We start from the raw sequence: 20891 nt of genomic DNA on the forward strand, positions 1-20891 counted from the left end.
CTATAGAAATGGTCTGTGTCTGAGAGAAAGGGCTCCAATTGTACATTTTGATTATCTGAGTTTGGGGGGGGGTCATAACAGTGACAGTTTACCATGTAAAATTTGTATGTAAGATACATAAGATTGAAAACTAATAAACCATAATAACTTACTTTGTTGCTTTGTGTCTTTGTGTGGTGAATCTGCCTCTGAATGAACTGTACAGGATGTCTGCACTGAATACACTTAGTTGTTTGTTGTTTGGCAAATGAAAGGAAGGTAAATGGGTAGAAATACTGAATTGTCTCCGACATTAGAAGTACACCCGGTCCAGCACTGATAGCAAAAAAAATGAGCCTTGATTTAATATCTCTGTTAGGGTTCAGTTTGTGGTGTTGTAAACGGCCCAGTTGCATTATTCTTGGACTCGTGGGGAATATTTTTTTATATATATAAAATATTTGCACCTTCGAGATAATTGAAATGTATGAAAAATTGTTTTCATTTATGAATATGTATCATGCCCAAAATCCTTATATAAACAAACAGTTACTCATATATTTCAATTTTAATTCAACTTATTAAGTACGTATTAATCACTAATTATTTTTTACCTATTGGTTGAATACATTCATGATAGGTATGGCAGAAGCAAAAAAAAAAAAAAGAACAAACAAAAAAAAAAACACCACGAGCCACAGTCGCACAGTGATGACGCGTCAGGTACGCAGATAGTTTGCGACGCGCTTGTTATTTTTTTTCCCCGCAGGATCATTTGGCTGTAAAGTGTTAACAGCAAATCCGACTTCTGTGTTTCAACAAGATGTCTTTTCAGGACGATGAATCCTCGGATCTCGGACTTGCTGGCCAGTCAAAGTTGGAGAGCTTCCTGTTCAGTAAGGACGAATTAAACTCAGTTTATCAGTCCGGCTCAGGTGGCGCACACGTGGGTCTCCTCTGTGATGTTCCGACCATGAAGAACCTGCTTTGGCATTTCTAAAATCATCCTACGTTTCTCGTACTGTCAGCCGGTGCATTAACTCGCATAAAATGCAGAAATTGTAACACATGGTTCTGGTTTTGTCTCCCAGGCTGCGAGCTGTCGTCCAAAGTACCTTTCTACACTTTCCAAGGAGACGAAGAGGAGGACCTGGAGCACTTCCTTGAACTCAGAACAGTATGTACAATTGCAGCAGAGTTTGTATAATGGAATTTAAGCCTTCGCACCACCACTTAAATGCAGGGCTTACAGAAAAGTGTCTATTCAGTATCCACAGCCATTAACCCATAATTTTGTTGGAATATTTTTTTATGTGCTGACGATTCAAATCCACCAGTCAGATCTCGCTTTGGTGGGGCTGCCAACAGTGTGGATAACTGAACGTTTTGTGATTACTGCAGGTTTGTCTTGGAGATGGTGCCAAGGAGGAGAATAATGTGGTGGAGGTAACAGCCATGAACCATCAAGGAAAGACTATTTCAGTTCCCATCGCCAACCTCCACATCAGCTGTCTGCCCATGGTACAGTGATTTCTCTCCACGTGCAGGTTAATGGGTGCCACACGTGGTCCAGATGTCTCTTAGTGTTTACCTTTTTTTCCTCAGGTGAGTTTGGGAGAGTTTGAGCTGAAAGCCCCAGTGACCATCCGGCTGAAGGCTGGGACAGGACCAGTTACCGTCAGCGGGTTGCACCTCATAGGTAACACTTCAGTTCTTCACTTCACAAAACCTTTTTAACTTTCTGCCCGTGCAAATTAAAATCGCGTCAAAATATCTAACAGTCTAAGTGAATACATCAGTGATGTTCTTCAAGATATGTAGAAGCTGTATAAAAGGAAAACAATGAACACAGATATGTGCCACTTTAGAGCTGAAATAGTTGTTCCGATGGGTTGATCAAGGGAAAATTGATCAGGAAAATAGTAATAATAAATTTACTATTTCACTCTTTTTTTTTTCAGTAAAAATATTAAAAGTTCTCTGGCTCCAGCCGTGATTTCTGTGTTAGTTAACTGGACATATTTTTTGGACGGACAAAACAAACTGTTTGAATATGTCAGCTTGGGCTTTTCCCTTAATCACTTAACTGAGAAAAAGATTAAAGAAAAAAAGAAGAATTCATACATAATAATGGGAATAGCTGGGCTACAGCCTGAGAAAATAGAGCTTCTGAAATAGTCTGTTTCTTTATTCATTTTCTTTTGTATTTGATCCAACTGCATGAAAAGTTAAATGTGTCATACTTTTGATAATTTAAAATTTGATATGTATATTGTCACTTGATTTAAAAAAAAAAATTAAATTAACAATAATCAGTACTGCGGGAACAGCTCCATGACCAGGATCAGACACCTCCTTTAGCTCCTACTGCTGCTGGTAATGAGTGTGTGCAGCTGCATATTGCTACCTGTGCATAAGGTCAGCTCAGGGGCAGATTAAATAAAGCCACCTCTCTGGCCTTTTATAATTGAATATCATACCTTAACTCATAGCAATTACAGCGACTGAACATCGTCTTGTTTTCTTATGCAGCCTCACAGGTCGGAGATTCGGACCTGTCTGATGAAGAAGGGGAAGATGATGATGAGGAAGAGGAGGAGGATGACGAGGAGGAGATCACCCCCATTAAACCAGCAAAGAAAAAGCAGAGGCAGTAGACGAAGGAGGTCACGGGTGGATTTTTCGAGTGGCTTCACTCACGTGCTGATATGGTTTAAAAAAAAAAATGCAGCTTTTTTTGTACCAGACGAATACATTTTTAGTTCTTCTTCCACACGGCCAAGTGAACGCTGAGTGTGGTGGCAGCTGAACGTGCTGTAGGAGGAAGGAACATCACGCCGGACTCTGATATTCTCTCCACTCGTCGAATCCTCACTGGTTTCAGCAGGGTATTCAACTTTGTTTGAGACCTTCACTTATACAGGAACTGTTTTTCTATTAAATGCTCCCCCATTGTTTTATACTGTATGTGTTACAGTCACCACTGACATGGATTTATTTCACCGATGGTGGAAAACATGTCTTTTACCACCAGTGGATTCAGGTATTGTTTGAAGATACTGTTCTTGTAAAAATAAAATGCGTGTGTGTGCGTGTGTGTGTGCGTGTGCATGTCAGACAAGAGAAAAAAGGCTTTCCAGATGAATTGATTGCATCTGAATGGTCTAATCAGATGATTTACACACACAGTTTATTAAATGTTTCAGATGCACAAGATTATCTGCATTTCCAGTTGTTTGTAGTTACAAAATACAGTTTTTTTCTATGTGATGATGTGTCGGTCATTAATGTGAAATTTTGTACTTACAGTGAATGCATCATGAAAACATTTGTTTGTGCTTTCATTTATCTCCTGTTTGAACTCATACAAAAAAACATTTTTGGCCTATTACATTAAATTACATACAGCTCTAAATGGTCACTTCAGTTTAGTGCCTTCTTTGAAAGACAAACAACACAGCAAAGAGCTTTTAAGGTGGACACACTGGGGTTTAAATCCATTTCAGTCAGTTTATACTGCATTTAAAAACTTTTCAATTCCAAAGTATCTAACTTTACAAATACTGATGATTAAATCATCACTCACATTATGACATTCCATTATGCAGGCTTTCATTGGATTTAATTGATGGTGACCTGGCAGGCTCTGACAAAACAAGAACAAAATACTGAAATCTTCTAAATTAAATGACTGAAACTGCTCAGATTTTGGCAGGAAAATTTTACTCTTGCTTGCAGAAAAAAGTACTGAGGCCCAAAGGTTGCATGGCTTGAGTGGTCTTCAGGCTGAGATAAAAAGCCAGATGTAGAAGAATAAGAAACAGAGAAGCTGCAGCTCTGAGAGCTCAACAAATGAATAAATGCAGGTTTTTCCTCAGAAAGCACCACTACCTAAAGTCAGTTGTTGCTGTGTGAAATGATCAGCCAAGCCAGCCTTTAACGACCAACAACTCATTGGTTGATGGGTGATGGTAGATTGTGAGTTATCAGTTCAAGCTTTACAAAGGCAGATGTGATTCTATCAGGTTACAGTCCACAGCATCTACAAATGCAGACACAATATGATCCCACCTGCACTGTGCAAACATCCTCAGCGTGAACATGATCTTTACCAAGGCAGCTGTAAACAGCAAGTTGCTATAGCTGCAGAGACGTTCTGGTCTGTCTCATTAGGGCCCCTTGTTGAAGTAGATCCACAGCATTGTATCTTCGCACTTCAGCACTACAAAGACAGCCAACAGTATGAGAGGTCCACGGAGGAACTTGATCCCATGAAACAGAAAGTTTGGAAAACAGCTCCCTGCAAAATAATCTACAGATGGAAAAGATGGTAAAAATCCTCTTAAACATGTTCAGCTATCAACACTCACAGCTCACCTGTATAAAACCAGTCCTCCCGTGTCTCTGTGTGATGACGGACACCACAACTGTGCCACAGTGGGACAGGAAAGGGAAATTTTGTGAGAGAAGGTACTAAATGAGAGACACAGAGTGCCAGATGTCCACAAGAGGGTAACACCACCACAGTTTTTTTTTCCCCCAGCAACTAAAAGTCAAACCCGGTGTTGTAAGGAAAACATGAGAAATGACCACCAGGTGATGCCCTTGATGGAAGCTTTCTGTGAACAGGGGGACAAGACAGAGAGAGAACAGGAGCACAAAGACAAGGAGGATAGGGATCCAGGTAATGACACCACATTAGCTGCTCTAGGTTTTGATGACGCATTCACAGATCATGAGGGCATCTCAGCTCAGGAGCTAGACTCACTAGACTTAGGCACCACCGGAGGGAGATAACCCTCAGGGGACAGATAGCACATCACCGCATAACAATCTTCCAACTGGTTAATGTCACCTTGACATGGAGCAGGTGCTGCTACTGCTTCTTATTTTCTGAATCATAAACCTCATCCAACTAGTGTGCGCTGAGTGGGAGTTTTGTGAACCTTTACACCACTTTTATTGGGTGTAAAGGTTTTATGGTCCAGCATCTGTGTGCTGCGTTAAGTCCTCACCTTCGTCTAGAGGTTACAGCTACGTCCAGAGCAGTGCTCCTGTCTGTAGCATAAACAACAAAACAACCTGCCCGTTAACACAGAGGAACATGACAAAGAACTCTTACTGACAAATAAAATGCTGTCTTTGATGCTGAGTTCACTTAACATCAAATTTTTACCCATCTTCCTGAGTCTACTGTCAGGACAAGTTCTCAGATCATGTCCAGGGATGTGTGTCATTGGGCATCAGGATGCACTGGTACATAGTCATGCTGGAGTAGAAAAGGACCATCCCCAAACTGTTGCCACAAAGTTGGAAGCTTCGTCCAAAATGTCTCGGTATGCTGAAGCTTTAAGATTTCCCTTCACTGGAAGTAAAGGGCCGAGCCCAACCCCTGAAAAACAGCCCCATAATGAGTTCTGTCTGGATACTTTTGTCTATATATTGTAGCACCTGGCTTGCCAAAAACCCAGATGAAGTATCAGCAATGACAGGTTCAGGCACAATGAGGCATGCCATGTAGGACAGCTTATATAAAACGGCATCACATTGTTTCCACTTCGGCATGTTTTCTTGCACACTGGGCCACCATGAAGAGCAGTTTATCATCTAATAAGAAATGTTAAATTAATATTGTTCATAACTGTGTGCCTAAGTCCCTGCCCCATTTGTGCCACCCTGGTCAAATGAGTCCCACACTACGGCAGACAGTACTGTGTCACCTTCCTTTTCGCTGGAACTCTTTGGCGCATAATTTTGTCTTGCTTTAAACTGATTCCTCTTTTGTATATATGCACCATAAACATAGCAATTTTTGTCTGTTCTATGAATTTTATGCTCCTTTGCCGCATGTTTTGTATGTCTAAACAAAACTATTTTTGTGACTCTGAGGAAGAAAGCAGAAATTTTTCATTTCATTGTACAGGCTAAGCTTCCTCTTTCTCCACATGACAGTGAGGACATTACCTTTATACAACTGTCATGAGTTTCCAAACAGCTTATTCATCAACCATATGAAGTGAATCTAATGTTTACATCATTATAGTTATATTTTTCTTCACTGACAACAATGTGGTCGGTTAGTTTAGTTTTTTTGCCACCTGTGGAGTGAAAGAGATGGTCTGATAGGGCATAGACCTGCTGATCTAAGAAAGTATAATAGATGAGCATAAAGTTCATGGTTGACTAATTCTTAATTTTGAGTATTTTGGATTTAATGCAAATACCATGATACAGTGAGAATAATCAAGTAACTGCAAAAGTATCCAACTTCATCTTTGCCAGAGGTTGGCTCTTCACAAACATGACTGATGCTGAGTCACTCATGTATGGCTCAATCAAATGTGTACAAGTTAGTGGGATCTACTGGCAAAAGAGGAATATAATAATGTTTAGAATTATGTCTTCATTAGTACATAACCACATGAACCTACACGTCGTTGCATTTTTCATTACCTTTGAATGAGGCTTGAATGAGTTTTTGAAGGGGAGGCAGGTCCTCTTCCACAGAGTCTGCCATGTTGCACCACCATGTTTCTACAGTAGCCCAGAAAGGACAAAACAGACACTGGCTCTAGAGAGAGCCTATCACACTGTACCACTGTAGGTCATGCTTGGAAAGGGAGGGTGAGGCGAGGGATATTCTGTTGGTTAGATTTTTAGATGCCACTAAACTTTATATGCTGGACCTTAAATAGAAAAGGCTGTGGCCGGTGATGGGAAATAAGATAATTCAGCACTGTGGATGGTACGGTTGAACAAGGTGCTGAAACACTGGTTCCCCTGAACAACAGCAATATTAAAAACATCCTTATGTCACATACACAAAAGTGCAAAAGTGCAGTGGAGGTCCTGGGCTCATCTAAAATGCCATTTCTTTAACAGCGTTCAGGTGGAGCTCAGAGTGCTACGGCTCTCTCAGTGTAGAACAGCTGCTATTCAGTTGTGCCAGGTGGAATCATGCCCTCACACTCATAAACAACACGTCACAACTCAGAACATGTCCTGTTTATAATGAATGAATGAATCCATCCAGATATATGCCATGGTCGCCAGAGACGTGTCGTCAGGCTACCAGCAGCTGTCCACCAGTTCTCTGACTCAGTAAAATTATAAGAGGATGTTGTTGGAAAGTACTGTGAATACAAACACAAGAATAAAACAGAAAGAGAAATTAGATCAAGTCAAATTCAAGGCAAGGTTGGGGAGTTTCCCAAGATTCCTGCCACATTCATGTATTTCCCTTCAGCTGAAACTCAACAGAACATTGGTTTATGTTACAATGATTTCCACAAGCAAAAAATAGAAGTGGAGATCAATAAACACTGGCCGCGCCTCTTTGTCTTTGATGTTTTTGCGCTGTGTATGTGTATGCATGTGTGTGTTTGTGTGTGTGTGTGTGTGTGTGTGTGTGTGTGCATGTACACTGTTATCCAGGGTCGGATTTTGGCACAGATTTCAAAGGCCCTACCAGATGAAGGTTAGCATTCTGCATAGTTGATGATGATGACGAGGATGATGATGATGTCCATGCTCCTGTCAGTGTCACCGGAAGGTCTGGTGCGACTGTGTGCGTTTGTGTGTGTCTGGACTTAGCAACTCATTTCATGCGCACACTATAATACTTGAAGGGGTCATGTCAGCCACCTCTCACACCCACTGCTGAACTGACGGGGATGATTGCCAAGCTGCTAACTGTGCAAATGTATTGGGACTATGCCAATAATGTACATCAAAGGCCTCCATTACAGAGCAAAACTCCACCCTCAAATGCTCTTCACCTGCTGTATATCACTAGTATGCACTGTTCAGTACACTTCAGCTATTCTTTATGAAGTGTTGGTTCTTTGTGAGTTGGCAACTTCCTTTATTTTTAGTTTCCTTTATTTATTTTCAACCTAATGACCTCATCTGATTATTTAATGATGGTGCAAAATGATGAATCCACAAACCCATTACGATGGGTTTGTGATCGCTGATTTCTCAGGATGCAAACATCTGTTACAGGATCAGTATTTGACCAAATGTTAATTTTTCTGAGACATATGAAATGGTACAAGAAAAGAAACAGAGTGATAGTGCCCACCATAACTCTTACAGCACCTCTAGCCACTGGCTAAAGCACACAAACAACAGCTGCACAACAGCTGACAGTTCCCCATGCACTGAAACACACACACGCACACACACTTGTGCACTACAGTCTCACATCCTGTTGCAGGCAGGGCGTGTTGTACTCATACATATACAGCTCCAACACACCTGCCACAACAGTGCACAGCTGTCAAGTGTATCACCCTTTACCCTGTATGTAACCTCAGAGTACGCACACATACACACACACACACACACACACACACAGCCCACTTCTGCACATATATGAGGAAACAGATAGTAAGTGGCTGATTGTGCACTGACACCTGAGCACACATTTGCTTGTACAACAGGATTCCACTTGCACCAAGTCTGCACACGAGGCACCACTTAACCAAACACACACCAGGCTACACATCCTCTTTCAAGCTTTAAGTTCGGGCCAACAGATAATGAGATTGAGATGTGTTATGTGTTATGTGTGTTAAGCTGTTATGTAATGATTTGCAATAAAATGTTCCTTATACTATCCTATTTTCAATCGCAAATTCAGTCTTCTGTCACATTTAAATCCCCAGTTTGTACAGTTTAAAATAACAAAGTTGATATAAACCTGTAGCTATAAATGAAATTATTAACATGCATTAAATTAACGGTATGGCCTAATTCCTAATTCCGTATGCTTTATTAATAATACACACACACACACAAACACACATGCGCACAAAAGGAACAGCGCTCAAGGGGAATGCTAATAGGCTTACACACACACACACACACACACACACAGAGTAAATGTCAGATTCATGGCACTCTGTAACTAAACCTGAGCTCCTCCCACTCTTCTGCTTCATGTATTCACTGCTGAAAGAGGCTGGGTTCTGTGGAAAGGATATCACAAACCTCAGTTTTCACTCTCTTGAATTTGATTAAGAAAAAAATGAAATCAAGATAGGACAAGAAAGAAGGGAAAACAAAAAAGGAGGCCAGAACATTTTTTAATCAATAAATAAGTGATGTGCCTCACTTGCTCTGTATTCTCTCCACCTCTCTAACCATTTTTTTCTTTTTTCTCTCCTTCCTCTCACCCCTCCACTCCACCCCTCAGTTCGAAAAGGGGGGAAGTGAGGGGGGTGATGAAAGGAGTCTGAGTGACAGCTAAGTAGATGACTATGCTGTCCCAGCCCTCATTAAAACTCTGTGCTTATATCATCCGCCACTCTCGCCCTCCTCCTCCTCCTCCTCTTCCTCTGCATCGAGCAAATGATACCCCGGGAGAGGAAGAGACAGAGGCGGGGGGAGGGAGGTGCTGCTCATCAGTTATTCCTGTTCTCTGACCTAACTTGACAACAAGCTCCAATAATGAGACAAAGAGGTATGAGACAGAGATTTTGCCCGAGACCAGGATGTTGACAAGGAAGTGAACTGTCCTAAATTGGCAGATAATGGGCCTGCTGTGCCCGGTCTGTAACAGATCATTGTCCAAACCTCCTCCACTGTGTTCCTCTGAATACAGTAGATCTCAAACATGTGGTCATCCAGTGTCTCGGTTTTCTTTCCATTTACACGCCTTAACCTATGAATAGATTGTGGGTGATTTGCACTTTTGACTTTTTTTTGTTGTTTTTTTTTTATTTTACAGGAATTTCTGACATTTCACCTGTTACCCATGGAGTCAAACTGTAAAACCTCTGAACCTAAACAATGTGCTTCTCAGGACAAACAGACCTCATACTATAAACAAACACAATGTTTAAAATCGTGTCAGTGGGTTTAAAACATACAACCATGGATAAAAGGCCACATGATTACATTAAAATCTGTTCCAATGCTTAAAACACAAGGAAAAGGTAAATTAATATGCTTGTTTATTCAATTATTTGCACTGATTTTGGTTTATCCACAATCCTGTATAAAAATTCATGAAAAACCTGACAAGCATTTGTAGTCCAGTGTGTTTGTAAAGCCACGTGGACTTTGGAGTGCATGGAGAGGCTCCCTGCATGCTTTCAGCTGCAAACAGGAAATAATCAAGAGCTAGGAACTTGCAAGTACAATAAGAGCATGTTAACAGTCTTTTTAGGCACTGAAGTCTCTGGAGTCCCATATCAGGACTCATGATGAAGGATATGTTGTTTCTTTAGTTTGCTGCTTGACTGGATTTAAGACTACAATATTCACATTAGCAATTCCAGTTGCATTGAAACAGAAAATAAATAAAAAATACAAATGTGCTGTCAAATTAGAGCATTACTAGTGTCAATGTGATTCTGGAAGTAAACAGGACTACCAAGGTTAACAGGGCATGATTTCCCAAAATGGGGTCAAGTAAATGTCAAAATAACATTACGAAGGCGTGTTGGAGACATAAACTGACAACAAATCTCTGAACCTAAATGGAAAACAATGAAAAGCAAACAAGGAAATTATGAGGCCAATTCTGATTTAATACAATAGAACAAATGATTCTGGTTCATTACTTGGTCCCGTAATGCTTGGTTGAAGACTGGCCGTACAGCCCATAGAAGTCAGGGTGCCTGGCTGTCTGTGAGGCTTCCATCAGTCCCCTCATGGGGAAATGCTGCAGTGGCTGGTTTGCAGGCAGCGGGGCATGTGGGGGAAACTCCTGAGAGGTCATGGTGGGGAAGGAGTCTGAAGCTGGGTACGGAGGCCGGGCACGAGCAGCGGGGGCCCTGGAGCAGCAGCAGTTATTCAGAGTGCACATCAGTACTTTCCTTCCTTCGTACATGGCTTGTTGTGAGGCACCTCCACTGGGGAAGTGAGAGGGGGGGAATATGGTCCCTGAGTGGTGGCTAGAGCTGGACCCTAGACCCACCATGTGATGGGCTGAAGTGTCAAGAAGTCGACTATGGTGGCTGGAGCCGGTGTGAGGATTCTGGGACAGGCCTTCAGAGGAATACACGGAAGAAGCACATTGGTTCTGATCAGCTAGAAAGGGCTTTTTGCTGCTGTAGACCAATGGAGGAGGATCTTGGGAGGTGGAGTTCGATGTGTTACTTTCCAGAAAAGCCATGCCATATTTCCTCTTCTGTAGTCCTGAACTAGTCCCCATGTGGGAGCTAGCAGAGCTGCTGTGAGGCTGGACAATCTCAAGAATGGATGCCTCATGTAACGGTTCTGAGAATGGCAAACAGTGGTGAAGAAAGACAGTTAATTCTGTCCATACTCACAGAAAGTGTTGTTAAATATTTTTTATTAGGGATTGCTATTTTTCCATACCCTCCATCATTTTCCGCAGGTTCTTTTCTCTTGTTGAGAGTCCGGACATCAAATGATGAGAGTTGAGCTGGCCCACTCTGAGTGGAGGGATGGTACTAGTCAGGTGTGAGTTTGACCTAGAAAAGGAGACATACACACATAAAACAACAATAACAACAAAAACACATTCAGTAAGCCTTATTTGAGATGCTTGCTGCACTTTGAGACTTGGATTTGACTGGAAGACTGGAAGCAAATTTAATTGTTCTATTGCTTCACTTATACCCAACATGCAACAGCGACATATAAAGCTCTCCTTCATACAAACACATTTTCAGTATTATTACGATTAATGCAAATAGATATAACAAGTGTGGTTGATTGCATATTCCTCTAAATTTACTAGAGTTCTCCCAGTTTGCAAAAGTTACTTTTGCACGGACAGTTCTCTGGTTTTATATCTCAGGTGAAGCTGTTCTAACCTTTAATTCAAAGTTTAATTCAAAGAAACTGAGTACAATCATGTAACAGTAAAGTGAAATAGAACAGAAGCAGAAAAGCTCACCTGTCCATTAGCAGCTGGTAAGGTTTTGTGTTCTGAGAAAAACAAAACAAAACAATAAGACAAGTCATTCAGATTCATCTGCGTTTAAATGACTCATGAACAGCTACTATAACAATGGGACTGCTGTGGTCAGTCTGTCTACACTGCGTACATGCATCAATAAGCATAATATTGAATTATGTGTGTTTATGTGGCTGAAAAGACATGAATGCTTGCAGGAGAAAAGGGCGGATTTTGTACCTTCATAAAGTTAATACTGTCTGATCTTTGGAAGAACGTTTGTACTGAGCTCAGGAGTTTTTCAGCTTCCTGGTGCTTCTCGTTGAGCTGCAGCACCTGCTGGGAATTTTTCCTCGCATACACGGCAAAAGTGTTTTCCAGCATCTGCACAGTTTCAGCCTGGTTCACTTCAAGCAGTGCATGCATCCTCTGATACTGGGCCCTCACACGTTCTTTCAGTTCAGACACTGCATCCTGTGGCAAGGTTGGTGAGAAGGTATTTTACAAAAGCACATGTGCGCACACACTTAGAGACACCTATTTTGCAGGTCAAAATGAAGTTACTAGCAATGGAGAGTACAACACAGCTTGCATAAATAGTTGTATAATGTCTCTGGTGGCTCTGGAGGACCTTTTGTGATCAAGCCTGATCACTTTGTGCAATATTAAATTGCTGGAGTGACAATTTTAAAAGAAACAGTTACCTTTTGCCACTCGTTTAATCTAATCTCCATAAATTATTAGTAACACCATTCAGCAGAAAGCAAGTTAAGATCTGGGGTAAAAAAATAGAACAAATTATGCATCAACACATAGTGATGAATTATGCGTTCAGTTACTGCATATTAACGTTTTTGGGGTTTTTTTCTTACTTCATTTTCTGGAATCTGTAAATCTGGTCAGGGCTGAAGCAGGAAAGTAATTTGTAAAATGCATTTTCTAAAGTGATGCACTAGCTATTCAAAGCTAGAGATAAATTACATTTTCTTTTCGTTTTCCAACAGCGAACAAAGGTACAGTCATTTCCTTGCAGCACAGTGTAGAGAAAATTGCAACATAAAATGCACATAATGACAAAAAAATGTACATACAATGTCCATAACTCTGTCACTGTAAGTATACACAGTATGTGTGTGTGCGTGCGTGTGTGTGCGGGACTGTACCTTCATCAGTGTCTTGTCTGTCTCCAGCTTGGTGAGCTGCTCATCGATGTTCTGAACACGACCCTCCAGTCTCTCTTGCTGCCTCATTAGCATGGCCTGTGGAGAGATGGCATACAAGAGACAGATTAGACAGATGAAGCAAGACACGGTGAAAAACAGAAAATAAATAAATTAACACACAGTTCCTGCCTTAAAACTCAGGCCTCTGCTGTGACCTCAGCAAACCTGGGTGCTATTCATTAGTCACTAAGACAACCTCCTCCACAAACCTGATGAGACTGGAGGAAACAACAGTTGCCATGCATTTATCCATTAGGAGAGCAGAGAGTAAAGGCAAACATAATTGCACAAATACATCTCTGATTGCTTCTAAGTTTAAAAGGGACCGTGCTCCATTGTTTGTTGGGACCAGCCTCCTTCTTCTGTAGGCTGAATCAGAGTGCAGAAAGCCAGTAAACGAGCCTGTAAATATAATCCTTCTCTATTTAGTGCAAGACATGGAAATCAATCCACAGTCACAAGCTGACAGCTAACTAGGAACAGGGGAGGGCAGGTAAGCTATTTAATGAACTGTTTCTGCATGGGAAAGGCACCATGCCCAAATAAGAGGAAGCCTGCTGTCATGGCAACAAACCCTTGTGTATGTATTTATATGTGGGAGCTAATGTGTATGTGAGGGAGCAGCAGGGTGCACAAAGCAGGGGTGTCTCACTACCCCTCTCTGCTTTCTCATTTTGCCACATGCATTGCTCCCATTGTTTGCATTGGCCTCTGTGTCAGTGACAGATTGTCGTGTGTGTGCATAACGCTGGGATCCGCTCTCTCCCCCCGAATGGGCGTGCATGCGAGAAAGGCAACGACAGGAAAGGCAAAATGCTATGGGGCTCTGCTTGCACATGCCAAGAAAAGGACAGAAAGAAAGTGAGAAAGACATACAAAAGTAGAGTGTAACCAACAGAGAAGAAAGTTTGAAGCAAAAAGAAAAAGAGAGATAGGGAGCATGGGGACATTCCTGCGGTCTCTAGTGAACGACTTTCAGGGTAGCTACATTGTGGTATCACGGCAACAGGCCTCTTCAGCTGCTTACAACACTCATGGAGTCTTATGTACAACAACTGGCTGGCCACCACACTATACCAGCACGGCGAACACGTCCAACAGTCTGTCCAGTTTTTAAACCGAAACAATAAAAAAGACCTGAAATAAAGAACAAGCCAATACATGATACTACACCCTCTTCTGCTTGTTTGCATATTATTTGAAACTCTCCTTTTATTGGAGAAGTGCTAAAAATGTTGTTATCTATGAAAAGGCAGAAATGTTTCCTTCTTCCCTAATTCAAGTCTCACAATTTCAGATAACTTGCATTTTGACACATTATCACCATTTCAAATTGTGAAGTTGCAAATATATTAATTGGACATCCAGCAGACCAGCATTAAATCACCAGGAACAACACTAAAATTAAATTTGAGTCAAGTCTCTGTCCACTAGGGATGCATGACACTGGGTTTTTTTTTTACACTGATATTTTCCAACTCATTTTGGAGTGATTTCTGATGCCGATATACATATATCAAATCTCTCCTGTAGTGCAAATAACACATATTTATGTCTACTCTTATTTTGATGACCCGCTGGCAGACACAGACATACAATGCTTTTCAAAAGGTACACATTCATTGGGCCGATGCAGCGGTTTAATTTTAAAGACTTTATGGGTTGATACTGGTGACATGCTGACGTTCACAAGAACCCCTACTGGCCACTCAACAAATGCAAGTCCAACACTGATTTCACTGCTTTTAGCTCTGTTTTGGTCTCCACCAACTGTTCTCTCTCAACTGCTTCTTAGCAGCAAACGTTCGACAATGTTCATTCCCTCTTTACTCTATAATACGGTATATTTTCTGTCAGCCAGTGTTTTGACTTTTGTTATGTACCCTACTTTCTAAAAACAATCCCACAATGCTCCTCATTTAATAGACGTACAACTCTACATCTGTCAGGGATGAGGCAAAATGATGATAGGTCAGGATCAATATCACAATTTGCTGCTGATTATTGAGTTAATTATTGGGCGCCTATTATACAGAGAGCAGTAAATGAGATTTCAGACCCAACTTAAAGCTTTTGTCTAACTTGAATGTAAGCTAGTTGCTAGCTTTGTCAGACTGCTATTTGTTACTGGGCAGGCAGCATACAGTGGGATTATCCAGTTTTGTCTTGCTGCCTGCTGTGGGTGGAAATGTTGCTGATGAGAGAGTTGGAGATGAGTCAAATCAGTATAGTTGCCATAAGCAAAACCAAAACAATTACCCTAAATACAATAAAATGTCCCAAAGAAGTTTGGGAAACTCTGATGGTAATTCTCTGTGGGTTCAGCACTATGAACAACCCATCTCACATTACACACAATCATTTGATCCAATACTCATATAAATATACTAATCTGTGCTGCTTTAAGTGCTTAGAAGAAAACTTTGCATTTCCAGTAATATGATCACGCAATAATTGCTACATCCCTATTGCAGTGTTGACCGTCAGTGTCAACACTGCAACACTGCACTGATGGTTTGTGATACTGAGACCTATACAGTTGTGAGCAGAGGAGATGGGGACTAACCAGACCTGATGAAACAAACCCAGCATCATAAAATGACAAATTGTCCAGGTGTTGGGGAAACAAGTCTGCCTTTAAATAGTGTTAAGGTAACTATGCAGTTAAAGTTTTACTCTGGAGGAATGTAACTGACAGTCAAGCTCCACTTGCATAGCATTTGTTGCTATTCACAGTCAGAATACAAGCTAAGAAAGCACTCAGATAGCATTTTTCCTGTAGCCCCTTAAAAGCTCAGCACTCCACACCTTCTCTTCCCAATTCTTCATTTATTTGGAGTATATAAGCCTGAGCTAAATTCACACACAAAACTTGGTAATTGTATAATTATTTTACTAACAATTATGACTGGCTTGTGTATTAAATGATCTATCAATCATATCGGGAATAACAGCAGATGCAAATGTGTTAATGTTTTTAACTTTTGTGGTGTTTGTTCACATTTGGACTACTGGTTGAACTTTAATCTTCTTGAGCGCTGATAACAAAGTAGAGCAACATTATGATGAGCGGCTCCCTGTGTCGTTTGTATCCCATGGTCTGCTTGCATGCACGTGATAACTATGGATTTATTAAGGCAGTTGCAAAGGGAGGTTAAGTTACATGTTTGATGAATGGTTGGCATTACATCACAACACATTTAACATCTACTGAATAGATCCAAGAAGAGGATGCATATGAATACCACCAGCTGTGTGATGACGTGAAAAGTTGGTGGAATTCATCTTGGGGAAAATGCATCAATTCATCAGTGAAAGGGGAGAAGAAGACTGCAAAAAGATATGAATGATGAATTGAGACCTAATGTTTTCATATACGTACAAGTTTGTCAGGATACACAAGATACACACAAGTAGACCCCCTTCAGTCTGCTAACTAGAGGTTGTTAGCAGTTCATGTTACATGCATGTCATCGGGTTAGAAAAACCGTAGACACAGTGGATGTGAAGAATAAATGTGTGTGCCTCCTTGTCTCATACTGAAAACAAATCAGGCACCTGTTCTACATCCATACACTACATCTTACAGTATGCAGACAGTTTCATCTAAACAGTCCTCTTCAAGCAAACTGATTTCACCCATAACGACCGACCTGGACCTGAAGAATTACTTGGTAGTTATCAAGTAGCTAGCTGGCAGTGCTTAACGATATGCAACAAATAACAGATTGTGACTATTTTAACTGGATGCTTCTGTTCGACAACTGTCTTCCTCATTTTGCAATCTTTCCTCCAATCCCCATCTTGTCTTGTGTTCTTGAAATAGCATAAGAGAACAGGATGGAACTTTCTGGTTGCTGATCTCTCTGTAGCACCATGAAAGCCTACCTTTATCAAGATTAGGCCCGCAAATGATCACTTTCCCCACTGTCCTATTTAGGCATCCAGACACCCGCGGGTTGCCAGGAAGCTCATGTTTAAATGAGGAGCCTCAGGCTCAATGAACAGAGAGCCTCTTTCACAATCAACTGACAACTATTCCCCACGTCTGATGTCAATGGACTGCCCTCAGCATTCTAGGGAACTGACTCACTCCAGCCCAGATACAAGAAACTGCAAACGGCAGAGCTTCCATGAACGACGGTTTCCTGCTGCGGTGCCTGAGAAAACCAAGGTGAGACTGTGTGGGAGGGCTCCTCCTCCGCCTGTCCCAGGGACGACATTACTACTATATTACGCTTTCTTTCTCATCTTGAAATTACCAGCATGGCTGTAAAAGGTTACAGTAAAAGCCTCTTCTGAGAGCCAAAGATAACCAAAGATATGAAAGCTGGTTTTTCCCTCTCTGTTTATCCCAAAAGCAACAAGAGTACTGCCAGGGGAATTTAAAATCCTTTTACCAAAATAGACCACAGCTCTGTCAAGGAGAACAACCTTTCAGTAAGTAATGAAGAGAAGCCACTCCAGCCTCATATTACTTCAACAAAAGACCCAGCATACAAGAAGCCTATTTTTTGCTTATTGCCACGTTTATCGATGTTAGAGTGCACTCTGTTTCTGAAGGCCCGAGCATGGGCAGCCTTAATCTGAGAGGAGCCAGGACCTCTGACTCCTGGATAACTTACTAATTTATCCTGTGAGCATACAGTGGGGAAAGGAAAGAAAGACGGGTGGGTGTGTGCATGTGTGTGTGAGAGAGCAGCTGTGGAAAGGGCTGAACAGACATCTTTTGTCCCAATAATAGCTCAAAACCAAAGCAACAGTTTGCTTCAACAGATTTAGAACTTTGTGTGTGATGTACACGCTTGAAAGAAATAAGTCTATAACGTTCCCAGCTGGAATAATACAACCACCGAACATATAAACAAGACCGCAACATGGCAGATGCTAAAACTAATCGGATTCTCACTCCCGCCCCTTCATGGATAGGGAGGGACAGGGAAGAAATGAGTATAAGGTAGTGTGGGTGGTTGTTTTTTACACCTTGCCGCTTACATTAGACTTGTGAAAAGAGAACAAACTGAAAGCAGTACAGAACTGAAGGAAAATACATAAGTGGACACCACCATGACAAGCTGCACTCATGCCAGCTGCATTCTTCTATGCATCCACAGTTGGATTAACACACACACTGCAGAATTTATTTTCCTCCCTTCTTATCTACCATTGTCTCCCTGCACACTTCTCTAGAATCACCTTACAGTTACTGGGAACTGCTGAAATACAAACTTGTCTTGTGAACATTTTCACAAATCACCACACTTCCTTCTCAAAACCAGTATGTCAGTCTGTTCATCAGCCCCTCAAGCCCTGCCAGCGTGCACTTCCTCATGAACAAATCCCAAAACCAATCATGGTTGCTAACATAAACAAACTGGATACGGACCTGCCCCCACTACACAGGGATCATCATTTCCGGTGGATGCAGATTGCATCACAGCACTTACCCGAGGGCATGGGGCGGCTAATGTGAGGGCGTGGCTGTGTGGAATGTGTGCCTCGATCAAGGTTAAAAGCAGCATGTGACGTATGTCTGCATGTGTGTGCATGTGTGTGTGTGTGTGCTACCCCGAGGGGTGGCTTTCACCTGTCCGGTCCTTTCACATCAGATAAGATTAAAGGGAGATGCAAAGAAAGAAGGCTTTTATAGACTCATGAACTGACAGAAATGTTTGCTTGCGTTTAAGAAAGTGCATCGATCAAATCTTTTCACAGTCAAGTGTCTGTCAGCTGATAATTCAAGCAAATGGCTGTTCGGGGAAGTACGCGAGGGTGTGATTTATGTACCTGCATTTGTATGCGCTGGGTATCCACATCACAAACTGTGTGTCTTTGGTTAGTGCAGTGAGAGATGCAGCAGAACGGACACAGAGCCACCTGCTCTTCCTCACAGTGGAGCAGCCTGTACTCCTCATGACTGGGACAGGTCCAAGCGCTTAGCTCCTCAACGTCAACTAAAAGGTGTCCAGGGGCTGCGCATGGCTGCTGTAGGTGCGTCTGGATATGAGTTTGGCAGCAGGGCTCCTTGCAACGCAGGCAGACCTTCCGCACGGGCAGCGGGGGGCCTCGTCTGCAAAGGACACAGTGCAGGACAGCCGGGACTTTCTCAGTGTTCAAGGCATTGAAGCGCTTCACTATGTTGGCAAGCTTAAAGTTCTTCTCCAGTGTGGGTTTCTGGTCATAGTCATGGTTGCATTCGGGACAGCGGACCGCAGCGCTGTCTTTGGCCCAAGCCTCAGAGATGCAACCCTTGCAGAAGTTGTGCTTGCATGGCAGCTGGATGGGTTCCTCAAAAACATTCAGGCAAATGGGACACAGAAGCTCCTCTTCTAAACAGTTTTTCCAACTTGCATCCATGACTTCAGCTGGATCCAAACGGATGCTGTGTGACTAATAAAAGAGCAAAACTGATGATTACTTTCATAGAAAAGACAAAGAAAACCCTTATGAAAATGAAGGCTATTATTTCAATTTACCTCACACACAAAAATGTATGCCAAACAACCTACAGGTGGAAAAAAATCACTGGAGGTTGTATAAGCATATAACGAGCTTGTTACACTGACAACAATCAGCTAATGGGGCATTAGCAGACGACGACTCACAAGTATGATTAACTCAAACGAAGAACGAACCACAGCGAAACTTCCGAAACGTACCCGAAACTGTTTGTCACAACAAAACAACTGACATTATCTACAATGAGTACTGAGAATACGATATTTTCAATTTGCGCTGCGTTCACGTTCACGACAGGACGATACAAGCTGCGGCGTTTGAGAGCCAGTGACAACTTGCTACACAATAACACTGGAAATGGGACTGTCCAATAAAAAAAAATGTCACTCTGAACCACACTGACATTTAATTTGACGACAAGACACTCTTGCCTACTGTCAATAAAACAGTACTGTAGTCAAATGAAACATATTAGATGTATTGTTAGGGAAGAAAAGCAACGTTACCAACTATTTATCTTCCATGTCGTCGGCTGACTCCGGTGCACCTATAATGCCGTAAAGCTTCGCATCTAGCCCGCGATGAGATCCAGTTCCTCCGGTTACGTTACAGCCGTCTGTCCGACGTGCCGCTGGGATTTTATGAAATTCCCTGCTGTTACTCGTATGCTTTCGCTTTCCCGTCAACTCCTCCGCTAATTTTTGACGGTAAGTGCAGTTACAGACTGTGACTCGTCTGTCGGGATCTAAGCGTTTTCACACTGACTGGCCCCCTCCGATAACGTGACCCGTCACACAGTTGACAAATAGACGGGGAGGAGCCGAGAGGAGGACGGCGTTAGGCAAGGGAACGGCCACAGCAAACTCTACCGGACAGATAGTGAATGTCCAGGAGACATTTGTGTGACCTGTCACCCATTGCACCATTGGCTCCTGCCAAGTGGACTCCTGGACGGATGGCATAGAGGGCCCCAGCCAGAGAGGGTATTAGTGCATGAGGTTGCCGTGGAAAAATAGATTTAAAATAATGTGATCGTCTTGTATTAGTGGACAACCTTTGCGACGGGCTTCTAAGTTGTAGCCCAACTGATGGCTTTACCAGTGGTTAATAAAGTTTTTTTTAAGAGTTAAACATACTATCGTCACACGTCATTAAAAAGGACAACTTCTGCGTCGCCAGGTTGTGAACATGCTTTCTGGCTTGTGGTTATTTTCTCCCCGTATGGGGCGTTTGCTGTGTCTTTTAACTGAGCTGTTTATTATTGGCCAGACTAACCTGTTAGACGGCCCTGAGGCAAAGATTTCAGGGTGGGCCCTTATTTGGCCCCCACCCATCTACTGTCCCCATCAACAATG

General features: G+C 42.0%; 2 protein-coding genes and 1 long non-coding RNA gene across 4 annotated transcripts; 1 reads left to right on the top strand and 2 right to left on the bottom strand.

The window, feature by feature from the left end:
• The first annotated feature begins 686 nt into the window (after positions 1 to 686).
• Positions 687 to 3249, top strand: npm3 (nucleophosmin/nucleoplasmin, 3). Its single transcript, XM_046402764.1, has 5 exons — positions 687 to 875; positions 1071 to 1156; positions 1381 to 1500; positions 1585 to 1678; positions 2512 to 3249. The coding sequence occupies exons 1-5, from the start codon at positions 803 to 805 to the stop codon at positions 2634 to 2636; spliced, it is 498 nt and encodes a 165-aa protein (XP_046258720.1). The 5' UTR covers positions 687 to 802; the 3' UTR covers positions 2637 to 3249.
• LOC124066415 lies at positions 3059 to 5038 on the bottom strand. The gene is made up of 2 exons (XR_006844604.1): positions 4995 to 5038; positions 3059 to 4291 (listed from the first exon to the last, which is right to left on the bottom strand). It is a non-coding gene; the product is annotated as an uncharacterized LOC124066415 (long non-coding RNA).
• Positions 5039 to 9050: 4012 nt separating this feature from the next.
• LOC124066188 (E3 ubiquitin-protein ligase TRIM8-like) lies at positions 9051 to 20327 on the bottom strand. Of its 2 annotated transcripts, none has more exons than XM_046402414.1 (7): positions 20047 to 20327; positions 18865 to 19467; positions 13018 to 13113; positions 12095 to 12328; positions 11855 to 11886; positions 11311 to 11426; positions 9051 to 11208 (listed from the first exon to the last, which is right to left on the bottom strand). In XM_046402414.1, the coding sequence occupies exons 2-7, from the start codon at positions 19432 to 19434 to the stop codon at positions 10547 to 10549; spliced, it is 1710 nt and encodes a 569-aa protein (XP_046258370.1). In that variant the 5' UTR covers positions 19435 to 19467; positions 20047 to 20327; the 3' UTR covers positions 9051 to 10546. The 2 variants fall into 2 exon arrangements, with proteins under 2 accessions (XP_046258370.1, XP_046258369.1); XM_046402413.1 differs by having other exon boundaries at positions 20043 to 20326.
• Between the last annotated feature and the right edge of the window lie 564 nt (positions 20328 to 20891).

Source organism: Scatophagus argus, chromosome 10 (assembly GCF_020382885.2).
Source record: "Scatophagus argus isolate fScaArg1 chromosome 10, fScaArg1.pri, whole genome shotgun sequence".
Taxonomy (NCBI): domain Eukaryota; kingdom Metazoa; phylum Chordata; class Actinopteri; family Scatophagidae; genus Scatophagus; species Scatophagus argus.